Source organism: Mustela lutreola, chromosome 10 (genome assembly GCF_030435805.1).
Source record: "Mustela lutreola isolate mMusLut2 chromosome 10, mMusLut2.pri, whole genome shotgun sequence".
Classification (NCBI taxonomy): domain Eukaryota; kingdom Metazoa; phylum Chordata; class Mammalia; order Carnivora; family Mustelidae; genus Mustela; species Mustela lutreola.
Genome location: NC_081299.1, coordinates 44,017,257 through 44,045,153, shown reverse-complemented (window position 1 = coordinate 44,045,153; position 27,897 = coordinate 44,017,257). Strand labels below are relative to the sequence as shown.

Below are 27,897 nucleotides of genomic sequence, written 5' to 3'. Positions count from 1 at the left end.
CCCTCGGTGCCTGCCAAGCACGATGCCTTATTTTGCCTGCCCAGAGGGGGAACAGGTGGTTTCACATGAAGGAATTTGCAGGTGAAAGTGACCCCTTTAAACACTGAAAACTTTATTTTAGCTCTTTGCCCAGACAGCCCTTCTGATGCAGGTCACCTGCTGCCTGACCTCAGGAAGCAGGACAGAGGAACACGAGGCACCTTGCCATGTCCACTGTCATGGGGCCATTGGTGGGACCATGTTACAGCAGAGGGCATGCACCCGGGGGCAGCCCTCACTACGGAAGGTAGTAATGACCCAGAATGAAAGAGGAGTGTTTCCAGGGGCGCACACTTCTTCTTCTTCTTCTTCTTCTTCTTCTTTTTTTTTTTTTTTAAGATTTCACTTATTTATTTTATTGGGATGGGGGGCAGAGTCTTGACTCTGCTCTTAGCACAGACTCAGCACTGTGCTGAGTTCGGAGTCAGATGTGGGGCTTGATCTCATGACCCTGAGACCAGGGCCTGAGCTGAAACCAAATGGAGGCTTAAGCAATGGGGACCGCCCAGGCAACATAGGGGCATGCACTTCTGACTCAGCCCATGGGGCAGTCCTTTCCCTCGGCCGAGATCCCCACCCCTAACCCAGAAGCCTAGCTTAGATGAAGGCCCCCTCCACCCAGTGGGCCATGGTGCAAGCTCTGAGTGCGCAGACCTCATGGGAAGTCGTGCCACTGCCCTCTTCTCCGAAGCAGCTGCCGTCCACGCTGGGGACACAGCACAGATCTGCCTCACCAAAGCGAGACACGGCAGAGTTGCAGTATAGTCATGTATCTTCAGGGCCTGCTCAGGCAGCCTGAGCCACCTGTCCCTGCATTCCATGGGTGGTGTGGTTGTCACTCGGCTGCCTCTGGACTCCACTGTCCATTTCTAACTTCTCTGCACCCTCCTTGGCTTGCACTCAGCACTCCGTTCCTAGCTTACAAGGCACCAAGTTCAGTAAATGGTAAGCTCTTGGAGGGCAAGAACCTTATCAGTTCATGTCTTTCTCCTCCTAAAAGTCCTGGCTTTGTGTTCAGCACACAGTAGGTGCTCAGCAAACGTCCCCGAATCCAACCGAAACAAGCCAGGAGGCTTCACCTCACCCCCCATCCTCAGCCAATGCAGACATATTCTGCAGGGAAGGGGGTTTCTCTGAGGCCTTTCTGCCTGCCTTTGTGACCCCAGTGCAGGCCATTTGGAGGTTTGAATGCCTGAGGGTGAGGGGCCTCGGGGTCTAAGAGTTGGGGGATGGGGGCATTATCTGCAAAAGGCTCTGTCAGTTTTGTAAGCCTTCGATGACTGCTGATCTGAGCACAGGAGATACCCAAGTGAGTAGTGCCGAAGTCTAGCCTTGAGCTGGCAGTCACCCTCCAGCAATGTACAAGGCCCGCAGGTGGCACAGAGGAGCCAGAAGAAGTAACTCATTCTGGGAGGTGATAGCATTAGGAAAAGCTTTCAGAGGACGGGCATCTGTGCCGGGGTTTGAAGGATGAGCATGAATTTGCCAGATACGGAAGCAAAGGGCATGCTGGTGGAGGGGACAAGCCTGGGACGGGCTTGGGGAGTGAAGGAGGACTTGGCATTGGAGGAGCAGAGGCTGTGGCATGGGGCTGACCAGAGAGAAAGTCAGAAGGTCCACGGAGGTGAGGCATGGCAGGTTTTGGATCTGGGGCAATGGGAAACACAGGACGAATTTGGGCAGGATAGACGTGGTTAAGCTCTGATGAAGAAAGATCACACCGTCCATCTGGGTACGGGACAGCAGAGGGGACATCAGGGGGTGGCTATAGGACTTCACAGGAACAGGCACCCTGAGCCTTCACTGAGGATCAGGGCCTCAGGGATAGCACCAAGGAAGGTTCTGTTCAGAGACCCGCTATGGGGGGAGGCAGAAAAGGCTCTTGAGGGCCCCAGCAGCTGCAAATCTTCTCAGGGAACCGTATTTTACCTTCAACACTTCACCAAAGAAAGTGAACAGTGAAAGCAATGTCTCCCAGACAGCAAGCATCCCCTCCCTGAGCTCCGCTTTGAGCCCTCCAAGTGCTCTCCGGCCCGCTGTCTCGCATGAACCTCCACATAACCCCATTTTGCAGACAGGGACACTGAGGCCCTGTGAGGTCACATGGGGGTTAGCGGCAGTGCGGGGCTAGAACCCAGGGAGAAGATCCATCTCAGGCCTGGGCATCAGGCTCAAAGCCCACTTCCTTGTCTGGGAGGGGGTCCCCAGGGCTGTCTGGCAGCCCATAGTACAAGTCTTCTTCTTCCTGTTCTGGCTCCTCGGCGCCTGTGTCTAAAGTCTTCTCTTCCTCCTCCTTTGTCCTCTGGGATGGCTGCTGATAGTTGGACAGGGCAGCAGCCCACTGCTGGCCCTCTGGGGGCGCATCCTCTGTCATGGGGGCGTCGATCAGGGCAAAGTCGTGGAAGCGGTCCAGCTGGCACTTGCAGGCCCAGGGCTCCCGAGTTGGGCGATGAGGCTCCTCCCCCTCTGGGGGCGAGGGGTTGGGGCTGCAGCTCTCACTGAAGTCCACATCCAGCTCATCTTGGAAGGAAGCCAAGGGTGCAGGGCCCCGGGGACAGGTCTGGAGGCTGCAGGAGCAAAGGACCAGAGAGCCAGGGTAGCCCCGAGTCAGAAGGTCTGGGTCCCAGTTCTAGCCACTAGCTGCAAGGCCCAGGGTAGGTGAGTTTGCCTGTCTGGGCTCAGTGTCCTCCCCTATAAAGTGGGACAGCGTAATCGTACTCTCTTATGGTTGTCTCTGAGGATTACAGCACATGGTGTGTGCAAAGTCCATTGCGCACATAGTAGGTGCTCAAGAAATGGGGGGGGGTGTGCCTGGGTGACTCAGTGGGTTAAAGCTTTTGCCTTCAGCTCAGGTCATGATCCCAGGGTCCTGGGATCAAGCCCCACGTCATGTTCTCTGCTCTGCAGGGAGCCTGTTTCCTCCCCTCTCTCTCTCTGCCTGCCTCTCTGCCTACTTGTGATTTAAAAAAAGAAAAAAAGAAATGGGATTATGTTATGATCCCCATGTTATGATCTAAACCAGGTTCTTTCCCAGCCTCTCTGGCCACTCAGGGGTCTCCTGTGGGCCCTCAGCCTCCACCACACACACAGCACCATACCCTTCTGTTCCCTCGTCACCTTCCCCATTGGACTGGGAGCTCCTTCAGGGTGGGAGCCTTTGCGGTCTGGTGGGAGTAGGTGCCTGGCAATGTTGGTGGTATGAGTGAATAAATGGATGGATGGGAACCCAGATCATAACCAGCCCAGGACAGGACGGGCGCGAGTGCCCAGCCCGAGGTCACAGAGTGCATCAGCAGCAGAGTTCAGATTTGAACTTGCTGTCCCAGCTCTCACAATAGCCCTCTGAGGTGGGAGTGATTGCTCCCACATGGGGAAACTGAGGCTCAAGAGGGTAAGAAACTTGCCAAAGCTACACAGTGAGGAGCTGGGATTTGAACCCAGGCCTGGGTGACTAAGCCAGACTCGTGTGTCTGCTCTACCTGCTGCATCTCAGGGTGTCCCCACGCACCCCCCACCCTCTCTACTCCCAAATGTCCCCAACCAGCCCTGAGTGGCCCACAGCCCTGCCTGCTTCACGCAGGAACTGAGCAGCACCCCACCCCTGCACTCCACCCACTCACCCAGGCCTGCTCGGAGTCGGGTTGCTTCCTCCCTCGTCCTCATCCGAGCCTCTGTGGATGACCACCGCAGCCTCCATCCAGCCCTGTGACCCACAGGGGCCACCTTGTCCTCCATCGCTGGCTCCTGGCTGGGGGGCCAGCAGCGGGCGAGGGTCCTCATGGTAGCCCATGACCTTCATCTGGATGTGACTGAAGTCGGGCAGGCTCTGGTCATAGGCAGCTTCCTCCCACAGCCTGATGTATGGGGGCTGAGGGCTGGGCAGGGCACGGCAGAGAGCAGAGAAAGAACAGGCAGGTGAGTCCACTTAGCGAACACCACAGGAGGAGACATCAGTATTGTCCCCCCCACCCTTGCTGCTCTGGACATCTGGTCTCCCCTAATCTCTGGACTTTAGGGGAAGTAACTGTACCCAGTCCACGGATAGGAAAACTGAGGCCCAATAAGTCTTGGCAGAGCTCAGACTCTCAGACCAGTCAGTGCTCCTCTCACTGCACATCCCCAAGGTTAACCCCAAGAGTCCACTTGTGAACCTCAGACCATTTTGCATTGACGGAGCATGTGCTGCGCTGCAGACGGTGAGCTAAGAGCCCACAACTCCCACCGCATTTATCCTGCACCGTGAAGCCAAGCAATCGTTCCCGTGGTTCAGTTGAGGACGCAGCAGCAGCAACAGCCTGGTTAGTGCGTGCTCCTTGCCTCAGGCTGTGTCAGGGGGCTCCTCGAATCCCCACCTTACCTGGGAGCAGGGAAGCATGGAGACTTGGGCTGGGTCGCCCCGAGTGCCTCAAACACCAGGTTACAGTGTTGGGGCTCCAGACATCCCATCCCGTGCCCTTCCCTATGTGCTCTACTGCCTCTCCAGGAAGTGAGGCGCAGGAACTAGATCCCTTGCCCACGATCACACAGGAGGAGCCCAGGGCTCAGCTAGGTGCAGTGGCTCTTCCTGTATGACCATTTTATGCCCACCCAGGGTCTAGCCACCTCACTCCCCTGGGGACATGTGGTCACTCTGTACGCCAGGAACAGAAAATATCATCACTACCTTTTTCTGCAAGCAAAGCAGAGTTCCAGAGCCCTGACCACAGACCCTGGACCTGCACTCAGCCCAGCCTTCTGAGTGCAGAGTTTCAGCCTCCAGAGGGTGTGGAGGGTGGGACCCCAGGGACCCCACACACATCCAGGGCGGGAGTGCTCGCTGCTGTGTCCTGGGGAGCCAGGCCTGGCACCTCCACGGAGGCAGGTCTGGTCTGGTCCATCCGTGGCTCCCTGGGAGGTTTGAGGCCTGTGATTATACTTCTTTTTTTGTTTGCTTGCTTGTTTGTTTTGTTTTAGAGAGAGAGAAAGAGAGGGTGAGGGGGAGAGGGAGAGAATCCCAAGCAGGCTCCATGCCCAGTGCAGAGCTAGAGGCGGGGCTCGATCTCATGAACCTGGGATAGTGACCTGAGCTGAAATCAAGAGTCAGATGCTTAACTGACTGAGCTACCCATGCGCCCTACGATTGTGCTTCTTGAGCCTCAGTTTTTTGCTCGTGTAAAGGGCCCAATAGCCCCACTTCCCAGGGTTCCTATGAGGACTGGAGGAAGTAATGAGTGCCAACTGCTTGCTTTGATCTCAGGTTGATAGAAAATATGTCTTGCTAATGAAGGCACACTGAGAGAGGGCCCACCACGCACCAGGTTCTGTTCTTAGTGTTTCCTTACATTAACTCCCTCACCCCTCCCTGAAGCCCTGGGAGAAAGGTGTGATTAATACCCCTGTTTTGCAGATGGGGCAAAGAGAGGCACGTTGCATTCCCCAAATCCCATAGCTGGTAAGTGGAGAGCCACAGGGCTGTGTCTGGCTGTCCACATGCCCCTTTTTTGCCATAGAAGATGTCACAGCTGTTTGGAATTTAGGGCTACACCTGTTTTTTATTTGGGTCAGCCACGAATTTGCCCTCAGACAGGACAAAGACCCTGAGCCTCAGTTCCCCAATCTTTAAAATGGGGGATAATAATGCCTCCCTCGTAGAACTGAGGGTTCAAAACAAGTCCTGATTTCAAACAGCATTCTCTCAGTAAGCAAGGGGGCAAAGCAGGAAGCTGGACCCAGCAGACGGATACCCCCCACCCCTCTCCATCACCCTCCATTGAAAGAGGAGACTGGCCTGAGGGGCTCCCCCTGCTCCACCCCTGTCCTGGAGAGCCTGACACCTACCTCTTCATCTCAGCAGCAAGCCCATTCTCCAGCAGGCCCAGCGCCTTTGGGGACAGGATGCCTTGGAAGTCAGAGTCAGCGGGTATGAAGGTGATCTGCAGGACAAAGGAAAGAAGGCTTCTCTCTGGCTCCCACAGCCATCCTGACTGGGGTGGGCCTCCGTGTGACAGCAGAGGAGCCTGCTCAGAGCCCAACTCCAGGGGGTGGAGGCATCTCTGGGCTCTTACTCCCAGGGGCTCTTCACCCAACAGACATTTACCTGGCACCAGCTGTGTGCCAGGCAGTCTTTCAGGCACTAGGGGGCAGCACTGAGCAAATGAGCCAAACATCCCTGCCCCAGAGGACCGGTATCTTGTCACTTCCTAGGATACTTGTCCGGTGCCCAGAAGGTGCCTGGCACAGTGTAGGGGCTTCATCCATATCTGGTGAGCGAGTATCATGTATTTCTTGGCACAGAGGTTGTGGTGGGGGACAGGGAGGTGAATGGTTGTAATTGCACCCACTAGTCCCCATTCTGGAACATTCAGGGATCAGGAGGTCTCTGTAAGTGCAGCACGTGGGGTGGGGACCGGATGGCAGAGGGGAGGCAGGTCATAAAGGAGTCAGCGGGATGAGACAGAGAAGCCCTGTTTTTGGGGTCTGGGAGACTGTGGAAGATTCCTTCCTTGGGCAGGTCTTCTCTCTGCTCAGAGCCTCTATGTGCCTCTCTATAAAAGGGGCTAACCTCAAAGAGATATTGGCGGGCACTGTTCACAACAGCCACAAGGTGGAAAGAACCCAAGTGTCCAACAGCAGATGAATGGATCAAGAAAATGTGGCACATACACACAATGGGTCATTATTCAGCCTTAGAAAGTCGGGAAGCTCAGACACATGCTACAACATGAACGAGTCTTGAAGAAATAAGCTAGTAACAAAGAGACAGATGCTGTAGGAGTCCAGTTCCATAAGATACCCACAATAGTCAAATTCATAGGCAGAGTAGAATGGTGGTTGCCACAGACTGGAGGGAGAGGGGTGGGGAGTTTCTGTTTAATGGGTAGTAAGTTTCAGTTTGGCAAGATGGAAAGACTTCTGGAGATGTGCACAACAGTGTGCATTTAATTAAAACTACTGAACTGTAGAAGCACCCTGCTCACTCAGCTGGGGGAGCGTGTGACTCTTGATCTGGGAGTTGCAGGTTTGAGCCTCATATTGGTATAGAGATGGCTAAAAAATAAAAAATGTATATATATTTTTAAAAACTGTACACTTAAAAATGGTTAGGACAGTAAATTTTATGTTATGCATATTTTACCACAATTTCTTCAAGTGGGGCTGGAGATACCTATCTCCTAGGGTTGCCGTGAAGATCCCATGAGATAATGTAGAAGGAAGCCCCTGGCACAATGCTGGGCACATAGTAGCTGCTCAGTAAACCATAGTTCATGCTACTGAAGATGAAATTATTTAACCTCTTTGAGTCTTGCTCTCCTCAACTGAAAATTTGTTCAACAAATATTTGACAAGACCCCACTGTGTTATAACAGGGTTGTAAACAGCAACTCCTTTTGTCTCTTCCTACAGAGCGTGATGAGTAAAAGACACTTGTCTGCCCCAGAAAATTCCATCCTGCTAGGAGGAAGGAAATGATGGATGGAGAGGTCCCTAGAACTCCTATGCAGAGTGAGCTTCCTTGAAATGTCTAGAAATAAGGAATGGATCTCAGTAGCTTCCACACTCTCCAAGGATACCCTGCACTTGCCAGCTGGCTCGGTACTTCTTAGAAGCTTCCCCTTTCTCTGCCTCATTACCTCATGGCCCAATCAACACTTCCTCCCATTTCTCCTCTTCACCACCATCACCATCATCATTATCACTACACCCACTACGCCCACCTCTACCATCACCATTATCACCATTACTACAACCATCACCATCATCACCACCACCACCATCATCTCCATCAACATCATCATCATATCATCTTCTCCATCACCACCATCACTATCATCACCATCACCACTACCAACACATCACCATGATCACCATTACTACAACCATCAACATCATCACCACCACCATCACCATCACTACCACGACTACCATCAGCATCATCACCACTACTACAACCATCACCATCATCGCTACCACCACCATCATCATCTCCATCAACATTATCACTGCATCATTACCATCACTATCACCATCATCACCACCACTACCACTATCATGATCTCCATCACCATCATCATATTATCATCACTATCACCATCATCACCATCATCATCTCCATCACCACCATCACCATCATCACCACCAACAACACATCACCATTATCACCATTACTATAACCATCACCTCCATCATCATGATATCATCACCATCACTACTACCATCATCAACTCTATCAACATCATCATCATATCATCATCACCATCACCACAATCACCATCACCATCACAATTATCACCTTACTACAACCATCATCATCATCACTACTCCCACCATCATCTCCATCATCCCCATGATGATGATCACTATTACCATCATCACCATCACCACCACATCATTGTCACCATTGTCATCATCATCACCATTACTGCTATCATCATCCCCATCATCATGATAATATGCATCATCATATTATCATCACATCACCATCATCTCCATCACTACCATCACCATCATCACCAACACATCACCATTATCACCATTACTACAACCATCACCATCATCATCATATCATCATCACCATCACCACCACCACCACCATCATCACCTCCATCAATATTATCCTCATATCGTCACCACCCCACCACCATCTCCATCATCACCACAATGATGTTCACTATTAGCATCATCATCATCACAATACATCATCACCATTATCACCACAATGAAGAGGCTGATAGAAAAGGAAAGTCTAGAATGTGTTAGAACACAAGTCCTTTAAAGTGGGGGAGACAGACAGTGTTGAAACTGGTGAGGGGATACCAGACTATGAAGATCCCAGAACATCAGACTAAGTAGTTCACTGTTTACCCAGAGGCAATGGGAGCCCTGGAGAAGTTCTCAGCAGGAGAATATACAGACAGATTTGTGTTTCAGCAGAGCACCAAGCAATCACCAAAGGAAGGGAGCAGAGGGAGAGAGGGATACCCATGGAGAAGACAGATCCATTCACCACCAGTCAGGGGCCTGGTCCTAGACTTTTTCTCTGCCAACCCTTCCCTTCTCCCAGCAGCCCAGGCCCCCTCAGCCAATGGACACAGCATCCCTGACTGTCTCATCTTCCAACTTTGCCCCAATTCCTCCTCCTGTCATGCCTGAAGTCCGGCTGACCACCACATCTGACTAAGTCTACTTCAAAAAGTCAATGAGATAAGCTCAGTAGAAGCTCAGTCCTATATCCAACCACAGCAGGGACTGGACATTTGCTGAATGAACAATGTTTTCTCCGTTCTGCAGTCCTGGGTTCAAATGCTGCTGCAGGCAGTGCAGGGCCCCATCACTTCTCACCCAGCCCAGTGTAGGAGCTTCCTCCACTGGCCTAGTTGCCCCTTCCTCCTCTCAGATGTCAGCCTGATAACTTCCCTCAACTGCAAAGATAGTCATGTCCCTCTCTTGTCTCATCAACTAAAGGGTAAGGTCCAAATTATTTAGCATGGCATCCCAGGCCCTGTGGAGCTGAGTCCATTCTGTCTCCACCTTCCTTCCAATTGCCGCCGGGCAACAGCCATGTTGACCCACTCTCCTTGTTTTTACCTCATTCTTTTGATCGTGCTGTTCCTTCTTCCTGGGAAGTTTCCCTCCATCTTCTCTGCCTGGCCAACTTCAACTTAGCTTGAAGGCTAGCTCATCTTCTCCGTGAAGCCTACTACCTCCCTGACAGGCAGAAAATTAACTCCCTGACAAGATCCCCAGTCCTTCAAAGACAGGGACAGGTCAAATCTTGTTACTACTATATCTTAATTGGCTGATTCCCTACCCTTATATTTATATTTTGTTCAACCCAGACAATTCCCATTTGTGGGGCACTGAGAGGGAGGGGAGGATGGGCACCAGCATTTGCTGAGGGCTCTGATGGGCCAGGCACAGAGACGATGTAGGAGACAGGGCCCCTCCCTCTAGCACACCTCCCTGGTCCACAGCACACTTTCCTTCCTTGCCTGCGTCACTAAAACACACACTCACATAGACCCACACCAGTGCCCACACCCCTGCACACACATTCAGAGACCTGACCAATGCCACAAACACCATTCCTGAGGACAATGTCTGATGCCAGCTCACCGACACAAGACCCCACTGGTTCCCCACACGGGCCCATGCAAGGCTCCACCAAGGTCACAGAAGAGGGGCAGAGGGAGGAGGGAGTTGAAGCTGGGCCTGCTGGACACGAAAGTGCACACTGTTTCTACCCTGCCTTGCTGCCTCCCCAGCACCTGAACACGTGAATCTATCAACAGTTACTCATTAATACCCAGTAGGGTTCCCTCTCCGCTTTCTCCCTCACCCGTCACTGCCACTGGGTCCCTCTCCCTTCCACCCCCCCCACCTCCCTGCAGAGCCACCTCTGGTAAAGGGGGAGAGGACAGGAAGGACATGGCCCTCCACACCCCTGCTGTCCCCTTCTCAGGCCCCAGGATCCAGCCTCCTCCTCACTGGGAGGATGACAACACAGGTGGGGACACAGGTGGCTTGGGTCCTAGGGACCTCTTCTCACAGTGACCTGTGCTCAGGGCATTGCACAGAGGCTCGTTGACTGTAAACTGCTCAGTAAATGGCTACAAACCAGTCCAGACCGCCCCAGCACTGAACACACTGAAGCCCGGGGCTGGCCCATGGAGGGGGCAGGGCTGGGGAGAGCCGGGCCCAGGCCCCCAGGAGCTTCCTCCCTCCTCCCCAGAACCCTTGAGCACAGCCACCCAGGTGGGAGGGCTGCATGTCGTGGGGGCTACCCAGAACCTGGAGGCCTATATCCTTACTTGTCAGGACCCACAGGGCCCCTCAAGGCACCCCCTCACCCCCCGCCCCACTTCCTGACACACACTTTGTACAAATGAGGAAACAGGCTCAGAAAGGGAAGGTGCTTGACCAAAGTCTGCCCAGCAGTTAGAGACAGAGCCCAAGTTCTCTCCTTCTCTCCCTGGGTCTGTCTGACCAGTTGTGTGATCTTGGAAAAGTCACTCATCCTCTCTGGGCCCTGAAGGATTACAGCTCCTGACATGGTCCACACATTGTTGGGAGGACCAGCAACAATGAGACTGGAAGCTCTTCTCCTATATACAACACCCTACTCGTCACAAAACAGTCCTCCCTCCTGTCTATTCTCTGGTCTTCATAATAACTCCGGGAGGCTGGAAGAAGTAGGAGCTTGGGGCCCCTTTTACAGATGAAAGAAACCAAGGTTCAGAAAGGCAAAGACCCACAGAGTTTGAGACAGAGCTGGAACTAGAACTCAGGACTCCCAAACCAGTGCTCTTCTCATCACTAAGTCACTGATAAGGCTAGGCGTACATTAAAGGGAAGAGTACATTAAACTGTCCCACCCATGTCGGCAAGGTTACTGCAGACCCGCCCCGCAACTCTCCACAGCTCCGGGACACAGGGAAAGCCCTCCAAGGGGGAGGCTTGTACTATTAGTCCTACGTACGTGGCTGAGCGGCAACCCTGACTCTGACCCTTGGGAGCTGTGGAACCTCACCTTTCTGAGCCTGGTACTTCCTCACTCCGCTCTGAAATGAACTACAGACAGTACCAGAAAGTTCCAGATGAGGATGAACTGTGTACTCTGTGAAAGCAGGAATGCCTGGCAGGCAGGAAACTACTCCTTAGCTGTGGCCACAAGCACAGAATCGTGGGTTGGGTTTCTTGCGTCTCCTTCATGGTTCAGGGTTCCAGACCCAAGGGGCTTCTGATTAGTCCTTACATGAGGGAGGCACACAGGGAGGGACGGAGGGATGGAGGGAGGGATGGAGGAACGGAAGGAGGGATCGACGGAGGGAGGGATGCTCAGGAGGGCAGAGGGAAGGAAAGAGAGAGGGGAGGAGAGGAGGATGGAAAAACCAGGGAAAGATGGGGGACCATACCCAGAACAGAAGCACAGTCCCCGACCCTCCTGGGCCTGGGCCAGCAGCCCTCCCGATGCGGCCACTGCCTACCTTGGGGTAGCATTGGCACATGCTCCAGATGACGCCCCCGATCACCATGATGCAGCCCATAGCGTAGAAGGTGCCGTAGACTTGGGGCCGGTCGTGGCTCATGAGGAACGTGCCGAGGGCCAGCAGGAAGAGCCCCAGCACAATGAAGCCGATGCGGAAGGTCTTCTCGTCGGCCATGGCTGCCTGGCCCAGCCCCGGTATAAGGGGGGCCGGTGAACCCCTGCAGACACCCGCACACGCTCACACAGAGAAGGACGACGCTCCAGGACCACTGCAAGCTGGGGCTCCAAGTTCAAGGGAGGGAGGCTCCCTCCAGGGCCAGCTGTAGTCGGGTGCACCGTTCACCAGGCCGGAGGAGCTACGCTTCGATGGCCCTGTGTCACCCCCCCCCTCCTCCACCTTCACTCCCTCTCACCTTCCCTCTGGGCCCAGCCAGTGCTTGCATGTGTGTGTGTGTGTGTGTGAGAGAGAGAGAGAGAGAGAGAATCTGAACGAGGGAAAACATGAGGGAGGGACAGGGGGAGGTTTCAGGGGCTGAGCCCTAGCCAAGACTTCAACATCACCTCATTTGCCTGCGTGGGGCTGAGCTGGGCTGGACAGGTGGCCCCGTGCCATCGGCCAGGGAAGCAGGGTACAATCCCACAGCCAAAAGACACCGACATGCCGCTGGAAGATTTTAGGGTCCCCGGGGCCAGCGTTTTAGGATCCTGAAGCACTCTGGACTCTTCAAGGTCATGGGTCCATCTGGGGTTCAGGAATAATAGCTTCTCCTTCAACAGCCCTCAGATCCAGCCAGGCTGCACTCTACAGTTTGCAGGGGAAGGGTTGGGGGAGTTCCCTATAATAGCTCAGGAGACCCTCACAAATGAGAGCTTGCCAAGGGGTCAGGAAGGGCTGAGAGTCGCCCAGTCACATCCAGGTTTGATTCGCCAGGAGAACTTGGGCTGGTGGCTCCACTCTGGGCTTGAGACTGGTCACCTGTGCAAGTGGGTGGTGGGGAGTGCGGATGTGCGCGGTCTCCGTCCGGCGGGAGCCTCTCGCGCCCCCTGGTGGCCGTCATGACACACGCTCTGGAAAACGCTCAGCTCCCAGTTCAATCAGGCGTGTCTGTCCCTCAGCCCGAGGTTATCGCGCTCATTTCACAGGAGAGAAAACGGAGCCCGGGGAGTGGCAGGGACTTGCCAGTACCTCCCCAAACCGAGTCGGTGGCTAAACGAGGACAGAGACCCATGTAGTCCAACCCCGATGTAGATAGATCTGGTCCTTAGCCCTTCCAGAGAGGCCTCCCGGTCACCCGAGCATTGTCCTCCGCACCCCACCTTTTATCTCCTTTCCCAGAGAGCCGCGGTGATGGTTACAGGGGAACATGTGTGTCCCGTTCTCCCTGCTTTCCGCTGCTCCCCTCCTGCCTGCTTGTGGCCTTTCCCTCCCAGCCAAGCAGGGGTCAGTGGGAGAGCAGGCCAGAGACCTTATCTCCCAGTAGAGGGCGCTCTAACCGCTGTTTTCTTCCTCTCAGATCCACTCAGGATCCTTCCAAGATCCTCAGAGACAAACAGGGAAAAGATCACACCAATTTGACAGATGCAGAAACTGAGGCTCTTGGAGGCAAGGTGAGCTACCCAAGGTCACAAACCTTGTGAATATCAGAGCAAGGAATTCAAACCAGGTCCCCAATCAGTCTCTTGCTAAACAGCTACTCCCTGCCGGATACCCTGAGGTCCGAGGCCCTCTTGATAAATATGGGATTTTCAGAGAGCAGAGGCACTTGGTCCCACTTTCTGGGCCACCGTAAGGCTCTGAGACATGGGTGAGGCCCAGCACATGCACAAAGAAGAGAGAGGGATGGACTTGGGGGAAGGCAGGGAATGGGAGGAACAAAGGGACAGATTCATAGAAGGGATCCTTGAGAGGATCCTTGAGAGGTCATTTAGAGTTCTGTCAGGGCAGGAAAAAAAATTCAAAGTGATCAGCAAGTTCAAAGGCCCAGGGGTAAGTAATGGCTGGAGTGAAAACTCTAAATGCCAAGCACACCCTCGCCCCCTCACCACTTTACCCTGCATACTCCTCCCCTACCTCCTCAGACCTGCCTCTCCCATGTCAACTCCATCCTTCCAGCATTATTGAGGCCATTACCTGGGTATCCCAGCCAGCATCCTTACTTCCTCTTCACACCCATATCCTGTTGGCTCTATCTCTAAGATGTAAGAGTCCAATCACTTTTCACCCCCAAATTCTACCCATCACTCTGGTCCCAGTGCCCATCCTCTGTCTCCCTGAATGGTCCCTGCTTCTACCCTTGCCCCCTGAAGTCTCTTTTCAACCCAAATGCCGGATCAGGGCATGTCATTGCTCTGTTCAGAACCCTGGAAGGGCACCCTGTTTTATCAGAGTAAAAGCCAGAGACCTCAAAAACAGCCTACCAGTCCCTGGATAATTTGTCCTTGCCGCCCACCCAACGCCCCCCACCCCGAGCCCATCTCCCGCCCAGCCTTCCTGTCACTACTCCAGCTCCCTGGCTACGTACTCTTCTCAGAATACAATGCAACCCAAGGTCTTTGCACCTGCTGTTCCTTCTGCCTGGAAAACTCTGCCGACCCCCTCCCTCTCCTTCTTCAAGCTTTTGTCCAAAAATCATCTTCACGTTGAGGCCTTCTGCTTTAATGTTTAAAACTGCAGCACTCCCTCCTCTCAGGGTGTCCTCTTTTCCTGATTGGTTTTTCTCCAGTAGCATGCGCATCTATCATGCTAGTTACATTGTTTATTCCTCTCTTGTCTGTCTCCTGCTAAGGCAGGGGGAACTTTGTTTTGGTCACTGTTTTAGCCCCAGGGGCTAGAATGGGCGAGGCTCTTGATTGATACTGGGGAATGGAGGGATGCGTAGAAGTTCCAGAAGAGAGGGAGGCCAGAGAGAGAAGCACAGGCAGGCTTGAATGAAACTCCTGGCTCTGCAGTTGTTCTCTGTCATTTTACTTATCTGAGGCTCAGTTTCCTTGCTTGGTAAATGGGAACACCACCTGCAGAGCAGCCATGATGATGGGAACAATGCAGAGGCCTGCCCCGACATGCAGTCCGCCCTCAGGGAATGCTGCCCTTATCCAGCTGACTGAGTCTCAGGACTTTGAAACTGCTTGCTGTGTGATCCTGGGAAGGTTACTTAACCTCCCTGAGCTGGCTTTCTCATCTGTAAATGGGGTGAGGTAGAAATGGGGGATGCAGAATGTAGCTGAGAGAACAGACATTTCTACTACATCTGGAAAGTAAGTCTAGGTAATGAGCTCCCTGTCACAAGAGGTATGGGAGCAGAGCCCAAATTTGCACTGGTTGGAGGGAGGTTACTAACAATATCTGACATCTCTGGGTACTCATAGACACCTGCCCCTGGGCTAAGATGTGCATTTATTCTCTGAAGCATTAATACTGCGCCTGCGGGGTCACTGTGAGCTCCCAATGCCAGCTGCTATCACCTAGTGTATTCCTCACAACTCAGCTCCTCGGGTAGGACCTTGGCCTTTGTGTCTCCCGATTCCCATTTTACACTAAAGGAAAGCAAGGCAGAGAGGCAAAGCCACTTGTTTGTTCAAGGTCACTCAACCAGTATGGGGTAGAACCCATGCCCAGGAGACCTGAATTCAGAGCCCACCTTCTCCTGATCATAAACTCCATGTGTGACCTTGGGCAATTCTGCCCCTCCCTCTGGGCCCCCCTTTACCCGTCTGGACCACAAAGTTCCCCAGTTGAGCCAGGGCTAACGTCCAATTGGACTACAGAAGAACCACCCAGCCAGGCCCAGGCAACCCCTGGCATCACGAGAGATAGTAAGACGGATTTATTTAAGCGGTTTGTTACACAGCGACAGGTAAATACAAGAGCATTCAACAGCAATCATTTGTTGCGTGCCTCGTGTGTACCAGGCCCTGCACTGCACACCGGAAGCTCATCACCCCAGCTCTGAGGTCTGCTGGGAGCCTTTACCCTCCCCCGCCCGCAGTCTGAGCCGGGCCTGGGCAGGAGCCCCTCGTGCCAGGAGCTGTCCCTCCAGAGATGTCGTGCACGGCACCAGTGATGCTTTCGTAGTTGGGCGGCTGCGGGGCGTGCTGGGTCCCGAGCAGGGCATCCCAAGAGGCACTGTCCTTCAGGCTTTCCTGCATGGGGTCCACGGGTGGTGTCGGGGGCCCCTCGGCGAGTGGGCAGCACATGGCCTCCTCGTAAGTGGGGATGGCAGCCACCACTGGGAGCCTACGGGACAAAAGAAGAGTGGCTCTAGCAGGGGCAAGAGAGAAAGAGCAAGGAAGGCTGGGGCTGGGGAGGACCTCATGCCGTGGTCCAAACCCTGTGTGGGCCCCTCAGCACCCCGGCGACACTCCTGGAGCATGGCGTGAGCCAGCCCTGCCAGCCTCAGCCCTCCCATTCTGTCCTCCCTGCCTACACACGCTCCTTGCTCCTCCTCAGTTCTCTCTGCAGGGGAAGTCCTTCTGCTCTCTGCTAGCCAGTCCCCACTTGTCCTGTGAGACAGACTCCTCTGCTAAGCTAAGCTTCTTGACTGCCCCCCCCCCCAAGCTCTCACTTCCTGCTCTGGGTTCCCACAGCACTGTCGCCCTCTGTCACTGCCCCCATCAGGGGCCCAAGGTCGTCCCTCAGGGCAAGGATTGACTTTGAGCATCCAGAGGCTCAGGGTAGGGGTCTGGGGATGTTTGTTGAAAGACAGAGTGATGGTTCATAGGCAGAAAGACTTCTAGCTTATTGTTATATCCCTTACAAGATCAGGAGTTGTGGATGCTCAAGGCAGGATGGGAGACATCAGTTCTCCTGCCCGAATGGATGCTTGAAGCCTCATGTGGTAAGTCCGCCAAGTGACTGCCTCTGCTTGCATACCTCCAGAGACAGAGAGCTCACTATCTATCAGGTGAACCACATCTATCTGTAAACAGCCTGGCTTTCCTGTGACCTGCCCTGCCTCCAACGAATGAACTACCTACTCTAGAGGGACTTAAGGCAGAGACCAGATCCTGTGAGGCTTCTTGAGAGCTAGATTCCAAAAACAGGTTACCTGTATCCTAGCCACAAAGCTGAGGGGAATGAAGTTGGCCCTCAGTCCTCTCTGAACCCTGGTGGGTCACCTCTGGGGAATTATTGCTTCCTCCCCTCCCAGGACCCTGGTGGGTGGGAGTGTCGCTGATCCCAGGTCTGGTCTGTTTATGCTTTGGGGATGACGCTGAAGGATACAGGAGCTGACCAGGTGATCCCGAATGTCGCTTCCCACACCAATTTATGAGTCTGGGCACTGGCTAGTTCAACTCTCTGCTCTGTCCCATTCTTGGTGGAAGATCATGGGGTCAGTAACTCCATTAATCTGAGCCTCAGTTTCCCCATCTATAAAATGAGGACAATAACGGCACATATGTCATAGGACTATATGAAGATTAATTGAGATAATCTAGGGGAAGCGGCACTTAGCATACGCTCCATAAATGGGAGCTGACAACAAAATCTCAAAAGCCTCTGTGAGGAAGGGGTGTGGGGAACAAAACTTATCACAGATCTCCCGCACCTTAAGTGCTACCCGGGCTCGGAAAGGCTGTCACTTGCCAGAGCTCATCCGTCTGGAGTGGATGGGGAAGCAGTTCAAGCCATACCAGGGAGTCTGCCTGCACAGACCGGATGGAGCTGGCCCTGGGGGTCAGAAGAGGTTGGGGGGTGTGCTGGGCACTGGCTGCTGCCCCTCACGGGAGCACTCCCCATCTGCCGGGGCCATGGCCCTTTTCTGGACGTGTCTTCTCAGCCCGAGCCAACCACAGCCCTCAGAGTGATCCACTAGAGAGACAGGTTTGCTGCTCCAGTCACAGACAGGGTCATGGAAGAGGCCGGTGGAGAGCCTAGGGTTGACCCCCCAGCCTGTGTGCCAGCCTGATGGAGGGCACCAGCCGGGAGCCAAACCTGGGCTCCCTGTCTAGTGCTACTGCACACTTCTCTCACAGACCCTCCTCTTCTGGAAGACAGCCTGGGAGCCCTGCAGCTGAGAAAACTCTCCTCTGAGCTCCCAGCATCCTTTGCACGTGAGGGCAGGCAAAGAATATTGCTTCTGGAGGCAAGCAAGCTACATTCTGTTGTTGTCTGTTGTTGTATGACCCAGGCATGTTCATGCGGCCTCTCTGAGCCTCTTTCTTCTCATCTGTAAAATGGGGATGACAATTCCCATTTTATAGATTCAGGGTGGGGGAAAATGGAAAAAGCTCTGACAACACTCAGAAAATTGTGGGTCATACAGCTTCCAGAGCCCTATGTCCTCTGCCCTGCTCCCCTCCCAGCCACACCCCTGCCTCTCCCTGCCCTGTTTCTCCAAGCCATGGAGACCTGAGACAGATTTGGGGTATGCCTGGGATCAGCCGGGCAGGCGACAGCTAGCAGGGCAGGGCGCAGAGGCCAGGTAAGCTCAGCCCACAGCAGGAAGTTTGCTTACAGGGCAGACATGGAGTGGCCGTCATGCACCTGCTGTTGCCTTAGTAACCATCTGGGCCCAGCCAGCCCCAAGTCCCATACCCATGGTCCAGAGGCCGGGAACTCAGGCACCACAAGATCCCACGTGGGGCGGTCATATCACACACACTTCTGGATGGAGGCTCCATTCATGGAATATTCTGCATCGTGGGCCTGACACTAGGGTCCCCAGACACAGCAAGGGGCTGGGGCCTGCCTCACTCCTGGAGCCCAGTGGGGGCAGGAGACCTGGGTCCCGCACTGCCTTTCCCACCCTTCCGCTGAGTCTGGTAACCGCAGTATGGAAAGGGAAAGGCACAAGGGTGACCTACCGTTTGCCTGAAGTGTAAGCTCCCTCATCTATGTCATGTCTGTGACAAGCCTGGGGGCATGGCTTTCAGCCATTGTACAGTTAAGTAAAGGTCACACATCAACTAAGCAGCAAAGCCCCAGCCCCATCTAACTGCAAAGCTCAAGCAACGGCACTTATCACCCTTCTTACCATCCCAAGCCCTAATCTGTCCACACCTTAGCTGTATCATCTGTAAAATGGGCCTAATCCCCGCCTTTACTTTCCCACTGTTTGAGGCTCAAATCAGTGATTTGAGCCTCAAATCAGCGCCAATCAGTGATTGGGCGCTGGAGTGCCCAGGAAACTACAGGGCCCAGTCAGCCCAGCAGCAGAGCTCAAGTGTGCGTGAACCTTGCAGGGTCTACACCTCCCGACTTCTCACCTCTTCCAATCCTCTCAGCCATCACAGGGGAAAGTTCTGTCATGGCCTGATGACAGACAAAGGATTGGACACAGCTCAGAGAGTCCAAGTAACATGCTCAAGGACACACTGCTTACGACGAAAGTACAGACGCTGAAACCTTCCTGTCTGAAGAGACCCAGGCTTTTTCCTGCAGGGTTCCCTGAGGGTGGGGGTCCCCGGAGACCTCCTGTCCTGCCACCAGTAGAGTACCCTCCCAGTGGGGGGGTAGAGGCTGGCCTCGCAGAGCAGCAGGACCGGGAGATGTCAGCTTTAGGGACAAGACAGATAGTCGTTCACAAGAGCAGCCTTCCCACCCCCCGAACCAGTCATCCTGGTTCCAAACCTGTGACTTGGGTCTCCAGACCTGATGGGTCACGAGCACCCTCCTGGGTGGGCATCTCCCTGGCCCTGCTGGGAATGAAGGCCAGCTGGCCCCAACACACACACACACACACACACACACACACACACACACACACACGATGGCCCCGACCCTGTTGAGTCAACATGCTTGTGTGTACAGACAACACCCTCCCCAGGCGGTCAGGCCACGCTGGGTGAGGAACGACAGGCTGTAGCCGAGCACGCCAAGGGCTGGCCTGCTTCCAGTCAACCACTAACTCGTTGTGACCAGGTGGGTCCTCAGTCTCTCTAGGACCCAGGCTATTCAGCAGAGAAGTGAGGGGATTGGCTGGAGAGTGCCCAAGACCGTGCCCTTCCCTTTAACAGTTGGGTCAAACCAAGGCCAGACCATTGTACCAAGGGGCCCCTGGTTGAATGCTCTATTGTCTCTAACCTCAGGGAGTCACAGGACAGTAGCAGGAAGAATTTGTTACATTCTTTAACTCAGAATACATTTTCCCCTCTCCAGAAGGGGAGAAGGGTGTCCAGGCCCCTGGCCAGCTTATTTGTGTCTGGCTTAGCCACTAACACTCCAAAACCCAGGGCTTACAGGCTGGGTCGGGGTGCGGGGGGAGAATGCTAGCTTTGCAGCCAGCAGGCTAGGCCACTTGCTGGCCAGATATCCTGCACCTTCTTCTTCTGTAACTGGTAACTGATTTTTACATTGCAGGCCAACAGAACTAGAATTGCGTGCAGGCCTGGAGATGTAGGCACAGCCCATACTTGACTGAATAGATAAAGAGGTGACAAGTGCACACGTAAAGACTGCATTCACTGCAGGGCAAAAAACAGGTTCTGGTGATACTCTGTTTACGTGTATAATACAGATCTAGAGCAAACAATGTATCTGTGGCATGAACATTTCATGGAGGAGGTGTGGGATGAAAAAATAATGCCTAAAAAGACTCCTTAGAGGGAGTCATAATTTTAAAAAGGTTGAGAAAGATGGTCTTAATGCAAGATTTTTGTCTCCACCCCCATCCTGCCCCCGAGCTTTTGCACAGGCTCTTCTGCCTGCCTAAATAACCTCGCTCTACCTTATCCACTTGAGGAAAGTTACATTTCCTGTGCATCTACTGTGCACCAGGCACTGGGCAAAGTTCTACACCTGCATGTCCCCTAAGCTAGGGAGCAGTGAGAGCACAGGCCCTGGGTTCATGTCCTAACTGTGCCACGCCCTAGGTGGGTATCCTTGGGCAAGTAGTTCGTGCTTCAGAGTTCTCATCTGTAAGTGGAGTACAGGACCCACTTCAAAGAACTGCTGTAAATATAAAATGAGCAAATATATGCAAAACACTTAGAATAGAATCGGACACATGGTGAATACAGGTGTACGCTATTATTGTGCTATTCTCTCTTACCTCAGATGAGTAAGCAGAGGCTCAGTAGGGTTGGACCATCTACTTTCCTACTTGCTAGTTAGTGACAGAACCAGAAGACCCCAGTAGGTTTGACTCCTGTGTCTGGGCTCCTAACCCCTATGTTACTCAGCCCCAGAACATGCTGAGTTCAATTGCCGCCTTCTCCAGGAAGCCTTCCTGGATTTCTCCATGTCTCCATAGGACCATGTCTGCCCCTCTCTGATAGCTCTAACTACCTTTGTTTGTCGAAGTCTGTCAAAGGGCTTTAAAGCCTCCAAGATGGTGCTGATCAGCCTCCAAACATAGGCCAGGCCTGGTCCAGAGGAGAAACCCCATGAGAATGTGCTACACAAATATCCAATGGCGTGACAGTGCCTTATCCACCCCACACCCCACCCATCACTTCCACCCTGCCCTGCTGACCTGTAGCTCTCCTTCTCCGAGGGCTCCACAGTGAGGTAGTACAGGTCTCTGGAGAGGTGATACGGGTCCCAGCGGGGAGGCCCCTGGGTGCTGGCCTTGATGGACCACAGCAGGCCGAAGAGTAGTAGCAGGCCCCCTGTGCCACAGCAGAAGAAGCTGACTGACCTGAGCAGGGGACTGGGGGCCTCAGGCACAGGGTGCCCAGTGGGTGGGGCCGGCTGGCCAGGCTGAGCACCTGCATCTCCTTCACTCCACCAAGCAAAACAGAGTGTCCCAGCTACCAGAAGCACCATGCCGCTGACCGTCATGCCATAACGTAGCGCAGAGGCCGCTCGGCTGGCGTCACACGTCTGAACACAGACAAGGGCGGGGAGGAGAAAATGGGCCATCAGAAAGGCCTGCAGGGGAACTGGAGACCCTGCTCTCTGTCCTCCCCCATTTGTCTGAGATCACTGTGTAACCATGGACAGTTCATTTGACTCCTCTGTGCCTCTGTTTTCCTCATCTGTAATATGGAGATGATACTTCCAACTTGGCAGGGCTGTTCCAGAGGCCACTGAGAATGTGTCCTAAGTTCCAACCACCATGCCTGGGACCCAGCAGGAGCTCAGTAAGTGTGTCTCTGTTCACTCTGGGCACCCACTCCCAGACCTCATAAGGCCCCATCAGCCTGGTAGGTGTGACTCCCCCCACCCCCAGTCCCCAACACCTGCCAACCCATCAGCTACAGGCTGGGAGGGACGAGCAGGCACACTTGTTGGATCCCTTCTCCCAGTCACAATCCCAAGAGAGGTTGATACTTCCCTCCCTTCCCCTGGCAGAGGAAAGCACAGACCCAGGGCGGGTAAAGGAGCAGGTGTGAAGGAGGGCACGAGAAGCTCCAATTTGACATCCACAACAGGTGGCCCCTTTGTGCAAAAAAGATGTCCACCCTGGCCTTATTTATAATGGTCCTAATATGGAGAAAGCCTAAATGTCCAACCACAAGGACAGGGTGAGTAAAGCGTGTCATCCCCCCTGGATGGAATATTAATAACCCATTTGAGAAAACAAACTCAGCACCAATGTTTAACAACTACAGGGGCAGGGGGGTGATGTATATATCTTCCTTTTCTCAGCTTAGAATACCAAATTATGCATGGTGGGTCATCTCCATCAGGGAAAGAAAAAATGCACAGGGAAAACAAACACTGGAGGGAAATCTGGCCCCAGATCCTACCAAAGACAAGAAGGGACTAAACCCATATCCATGTTGTCCCCAAAGCCAACCTCTAGGCCATTGCACATGCTGTTCTCTCTGTCTGGTAACCTGCCATTATCTCCCCTCAAGGCTGGGCTTGGCACTCACCCCGGAAGCCTCCATTTAAACGCCAAGTCCCTTGGCCTTCTTGGCTCACAGCACCTCCCTGCCTCTGTTTAACTTCTCCTTTGCTTGTGCTCCCCACCAGACAGTGAGCACCCTGAAGACAGAATCCACGCTGGCCCCACTCACTGCTATATCCCCCCCACGCCTAGCACATAGTAGCTGTTCAATACACATTTGTTGAAGAAATTCCCTCAAGTGAGGGAAAGTGTTACTGGGTAAACCCCTGCTATAGGAAAAGACCCCCCCCCCACCGCCACCACCAGCTAAGAGGAGGGAGGGAGCCCAGGGATCCAGTGGCTCCCGCATCCAGCCAAGGAGTGGAGGCCTGGCTTTGAACCTACCAACTGCCCTGGGCTTGTTTTCTTTCCCTTATAAAGGGCAGGTTCTTTAAAAGAAGTTAATGAGACAACACCTCCTCTTACAAAATCTGAGTCAGTGAAGTGGGAGGCTGGGGAACTCACAGACCCTAGACTTTAGTGATCAGGAACGCCTTCCAAATGGGGGCTCACCCAGCCAAGCGTGCTGAACCCAAATGGTACCCTACTGTGCCGCCATTCAAGGGTGTGCTCCTGGGGGAGCCAAGGGCCATAGTAAAATGTTCAAGATCTAGTAGGTGAAGGGGCACCTGGGTGGCTCAGTTGGTTAAGAGGCTGGCTCTTAGTTTTGGCTCAGGTCAGGATCCCGGGATCCTGGGATCAAGCCCGCATTGGACTCTGCCCTCAACGGGGAGTCTGCTTGAGATTCTCTGTCCTTCTCCCTCTATCCCTTCCCCCAATCACATTCTCTCCCTCTCTCTCTAAAATAAATAAATAAATCTTAGAAAAAAAAAAAAAAGATCTAGTAGGTAAAGCTTTAGACTTCAAAAGGGCATGTTCCCAATTGTGTTTAAAAACATGTGTGGGGGCACCTGGGTGGCTCAGTGGGTTAAGCCTCTGCCTTCAGCTTGGGTCATGATCTCAGGGGCCTGGGATTGAGCCCCACATCAGGCTCTCTGCTCAGCGGGGAGACTGCTTCCCCCTCTCTCTCTGCCTGCCTCTCTGCCTACTTGTGATCTCTCTCTCTCTCTGTCAAATAAATACATAATTTTTTTAAAAAACCCATACATGTGTGGACTTGTGAGAGAAAAAGAGAATGTATACATGTAACAGGGGTGCTCTAGGCATTTTCCTGAATCTTTCTGAGCCCCCAGACCACCAGAAGCATCTAGAAAAATGTCATCCATAAATTTCCTGCTGTTCTCTTCCTGTAAATGTGTGTATGGAGCAAGTGTCTCCTGTCTCCAGCTCAAGGCATTTGTGAGGGGAACAGCAAAAGAACCTGATTTCTCCCTCTCTGAAGTTAGACAGCTAGGAGAGGCTGTCAAGAGGAAAAGCTGCAGAAATCAGCTTGGAAAAACAATTCCGAAACTCACAGCAAGCCGCTAACAGTCAGTAAGCCCTCGCCGGTATACAGTGGCATCTCTTCACTCTCCCCACACCTGAGGTGGGTGGTCAGGGCAGGAAAAGAAATTCCCATTTTACAAATGAGGAGACCTAGCCCAGAAAGGTGAAGGACCCGGCCCCAAGCCAGAAACTGCTGTATTTCTCGACACTTAAAGAACTCTGTTCCACAGAAGGTAACTTAAGGTGCTTTGACCTTCTATAAAAGCAGTGGTTGCTCATTGTGAGAAAGAGAGAAAACCGCAGAGGGGAATGTGAATCATCATTAATCCTGCCCCTCGAGATGAAGGTGGTCTGCAGGTGGGGTTTTCCTTCCCATGTCTCCCTTGACCTGCATATGTGACAATGGCAGCAGCTGACGTGTACTGGGTATTGACACGGGCTGCATCCCACATGGCACTTTACAGGTGGCCCCGACTTAATCACCATAACAGCATTACGGAGCTTCAGCAGTGACAGATTGCCTGAGGCCCTGGGGGCCTTGTCCTGGGGAGACCTTGGTCCTGATCCAGGGCCCTCATCTCACAGCTCCCCCTTCAAGACCCAGTCCAGACACCAGCCACCTCCTCCGAGAAGCCTATGTGCTGTTCCAGCCCCACCTCCCACCAGCCAGAGGAGGCTCTTCCCTGCACCAGACTTGTCACTCCCTCAAACCATGGCCAAGCTCGGTGACCTTGAGCAAGCTGCTCAGCATCACTGAGCTCAAATTCTGCCTGGCAGGGGAAAGTAAGTTGTAAAGATGAGATGGCAGGATGACAAGCTGTAAGTGAAGCATGGTGACACAGAGCTGGACAAGAATGGACCCTGGCTCTGACACTGGGCAACTTACCTAGCTTCTCCACGCCTCCCCTGGCTCCCTCTGTAAAATGGGCCCATCACACTGTGTAACCCACAGGAGAACTCCACCTGACACTTTCCTGTAAGAACTAAACCATCTCAACAGGAAGTAGTCTGAACCATCCCCAATCAACTGCCGGGTAAACTGAGGCCCTGACTGCCATGGCCAAGGCCACCCAGCGAGTTAGCACACAGGATGAGACCTGGGTGTCCATTCTGCACCGGCAAGTCACTGTAGTCAAGGTGAAGAGACAGGCAGGCGCGCGGCGTTAGGAGGAGCCTTGATGCTCTGGAAGGAGGGAGAGAAGTAAGCTTACACCCACCTCAGAGGAAGCCATCCGGAGGCAGGTAGTCAGGTGTGGTCCAGGCACAGGGACCGAGGGCGACACGATCCCCAGGACTGCTATCCCTCGGGTCTGCAGGAGGCGCCCCGCGTTAGGGTGCGGCCCTAGAGGCGGTCTCCTAACCTGGCTCTCCCTCTTCCCCAAAAGCTCCCAAGTCCGGCTCTCGGTCTCGTCCAGGGGTGTCCAAATGCCTCCGACCCGCAGGTGCCGGGTGTCCCGTTCGCTCCCGCCGCCCTCCAGGCGGCGCAGAGAGGTGTCCCGCCAGCCGCACCCTACGCGCTCGCCGGGGGGGCTGTGTGACCCTCGCAGGAGCTCTGCGAGCTGGTGGGGCGCTCGGAGCAGTGGGTGGGGGGGGCGCGCCGTGGGGCTTCGCACTCTACCCCCGCGCGGCCGCCCGCCCGCGACCCCTGCGCTCGCGCTCGGGCTTCCGTTCCTGGGCGGGGGCGCCGCCCGCCCCACCTCTTCCCCGATCCCGGTCCTCGAGCACTGTCGGTCAGGGCGGAGACTCCCGGATGATTGGGGTCGGGGCTCCAGGTGCCGCGCCGCGGGCTCCGCCGGATCTTAAAGCTACCTCGCGAGCGCGGAGGGAGGGGTTAGGGTGTCCAGGCCCCGAGCTGCAACCGTCTGGAGCGGAGCAGGCTGTCCTCCGGGCCGTCCCCACCCCAATCCCTCCCGGCTACGGCTACGCCACTGGGGCAGGCTTGGGAGCCGAGAAGGACTGGGTCCGAGAGGCCCCTAGGAGTGCTGAGCCATACCTCCTCGCTCCCATTTCACAGGAAGGGAAACTGAGGCCCAAAGAGGACTTACTGTATACTTCCTGGAAGTAACTGGCTTTTGCTTCTCAGAGCACTCAGTCTTGAGAGCAGGCCCTATCTCCAGGACCTCATATCCTGAGCAGGAAGGCATTCTGAGAAATAATGGTTGGCATGTAAGAGCTTCCCCCAACGCCTACCCGAAGTCTTGGCTCCAGTCCGGAGAGGGGCAGAGGGTGGAGCTTGGGAGCAGGGCTTCCCACTGCTGTGTGACCTAACCTCTCTGAGCCTTCTTTCTCCTGTGTCAAAGGAGGGCTCATGGTTCCGACTCAGGGGTCTTCCGAGCACCATTAAGTGCTAGGCTAAAGGCAGTCTGAGAGACAGGTGATTTAGGAGTCTGAAGGAAGGGTGAGCCCTGCATGCGTTTGCAAAGTCTTCTGTGGGAGGACATCTGAGCTGTCCCAGAATGCGGGGAACAGGATATAGCATCCGGGATGAAGGAACAACATGTGCAAAGCCAGACAAAATCACAGGCTGGTTAAACCTTCACAAAATCCATGTAGGTCAAAAGGAGCCCATTCCTGGACAAGCTGGGGTCTAGGTTTTGTTTCTGTCTTTTCCCGCTGCTCCAACAAGCCAGGGAACTGGGCCAGATTCCCCTCTGCCACAGCTAAGGATTCCCCACAAAGCTGCTGGGGACCAATTGTCCTCCCTGCCCAGGAACAAAGAAGGTCAGAGCCACCTCGTTGAGATCTAAAGCTCAGAGATGGGAAACACTGCCTCAGAGTCAGAGAGCAGGTCGGTGGCAGGACCCAGGCCCCCAATTCCTAAACTCCTTGTCTCCGAGGCAACTTGCCATCCAAAAGCATTAACCCTCTCTGAGCACAACCTCCTCTGACTGGTGGGGTCTTTTTCATCCTGGCTGTGTGCGTCTCGGGGAAACTGAGGCCCAGAGAAGCCTGCATAAACACAGAGTTCAGAATCTCTGAGCTGAGACAGAAACCAGGCAGACCTCAAACCAGGACCACCTTCTGCTTTGCTGTTCTCGATCTGGAGGTGGGGGCAAGCCCTCGGGGACCAGAGGCCACCAGCAGCCCTCTTGGTGTCCTCGTGGGCTTGCTCCAGGGAGGCAAGAGAAGAGGGGGAAGCTGGAGGCTGTGAAATTCCAGGCTGACTCACACCTATAGGGGTGCTCCTCAGAACTCCCCTGCCCTGCCCTGCCCCGCCCCGCCCCGCCCCTGCCAGTAGGCCTAGCAGTAAGCCACAGGTTGGTGAGGTAGAGATCCCTGCCTGGGCACACTCCTGTCCCCGCTTAAACCTGAGTCCTCTGGCCTGACCCAGACACCCACACCCTGGAGTTGGACAGGTTGTGGCTTCTGTCTCCGACTCTGCCACCCCCAGGCGGGAACACCCAGGCCACAGCCTTCTCTTGAAGCTGCTATCCCTTCACCTCTGAAGTGGGCAGCATGGCACCTGCTTCCCAGGGTGGCTACAAGGTTTAGTTAAGACCTTACTCACAAGAAGCTGGCCTCCATGCACTCTTGTGTGGCAACAGGGCTCTATTTGTGACTCTCCCCTAGCTGATGGTGACCTCCCTGAGGGGATGGACCAGATGTGGCTTGGCTCAGGACCAGAGGGGGCTGGTACGGGATATGGATTGGAACCCAGGGATCTGGCCCCATTCTGCCTCTGTCTTCCTCTTTCCCCACTGGTCCCAGCAGTTCTGGTCCCAGCCCCCAGGG

The 27,897-nt window shown here is 54.1% G+C and overlaps 2 protein-coding genes across 4 annotated transcripts; both read right to left on the bottom strand.

Annotated features, from left to right (window-relative positions):
• Positions 1–91: 91 nt before the first annotated feature.
• BSND (barttin CLCNK type accessory subunit beta) lies at positions 92–12,632 on the bottom strand. Its single transcript, XM_059137462.1, has 4 exons — positions 12,003–12,632; positions 5,857–5,951; positions 3,660–3,914; positions 92–2,606 (listed from the first exon to the last, which is right to left on the bottom strand). Exons 1-4 carry the CDS (start codon positions 12,177–12,179, stop codon positions 2,192–2,194), a joined length of 942 nt encoding a protein of 313 aa, XP_058993445.1. The 5' UTR covers positions 12,180–12,632; the 3' UTR covers positions 92–2,191.
• A 3,181-nt stretch (positions 12,633–15,813) lies between these two features.
• TMEM61 (transmembrane protein 61) lies at positions 15,814–26,360 on the bottom strand. 3 transcript variants are annotated; one of them, XM_059137142.1, is made up of 4 exons: positions 26,211–26,336; positions 25,383–25,475; positions 21,418–21,767; positions 15,814–16,238 (listed from the first exon to the last, which is right to left on the bottom strand). In XM_059137142.1, the coding sequence occupies exons 1-4, from the start codon at positions 26,307–26,309 to the stop codon at positions 15,971–15,973; spliced, it is 810 nt and encodes a 269-aa protein (XP_058993125.1). In that variant the 5' UTR covers positions 26,310–26,336; the 3' UTR covers positions 15,814–15,970. The 3 variants fall into 3 exon arrangements, with proteins under 3 accessions (XP_058993125.1, XP_058993127.1, XP_058993126.1); XM_059137144.1 differs by lacking the exon at positions 26,211–26,336 and adding an exon at positions 25,863–26,170; XM_059137143.1 differs by lacking the exon at positions 25,383–25,475 and having other exon boundaries at positions 26,211–26,360.
• Positions 26,361–27,897: the final 1,537 nt, after the last annotated feature.

Bases quoted from the DNA above. Each gene is read 5' to 3' on its own strand.
- BSND (XM_059137462.1), bottom strand. From the start codon at position 12,179: ATGGCCGACGAGAAGACCTTCCGCATCGGCTTCATTGTGCTGGGGCTC. The intron at 5,952-12,002 runs GTAGGCAGTGGC...TTTGTCCTGCAG, and splicing joins TGTGCCAATGCTACCCCAAG to ATCACCTTCATACCCGCTGA. The intron at 2,607-3,659 runs GTGAGTGGGTGG...TTGCTCCTGCAG, and splicing joins CCGACTCCGAGCAGGCCTGG to CCTCCAGACCTGTCCCCGGG.
- TMEM61 (XM_059137142.1), bottom strand. From the start codon at position 26,309: ATGCCTTCCTGCTCAGGATATGAGGTCCTGGAGATAGGGCCTGCTCTC. The intron at 25,476-26,210 runs GTAAGTCCTCTT...CGCCTCCTGCAG, and splicing joins TTACTTCCAGGAAGTATACA to ACCCGAGGGATAGCAGTCCT. The intron at 16,239-21,417 runs GTCAGCAGGGCA...TTTGTCCCGTAG, and splicing joins TCGGAGAAGGAGAGCTACAG to GCTCCCAGTGGTGGCTGCCA.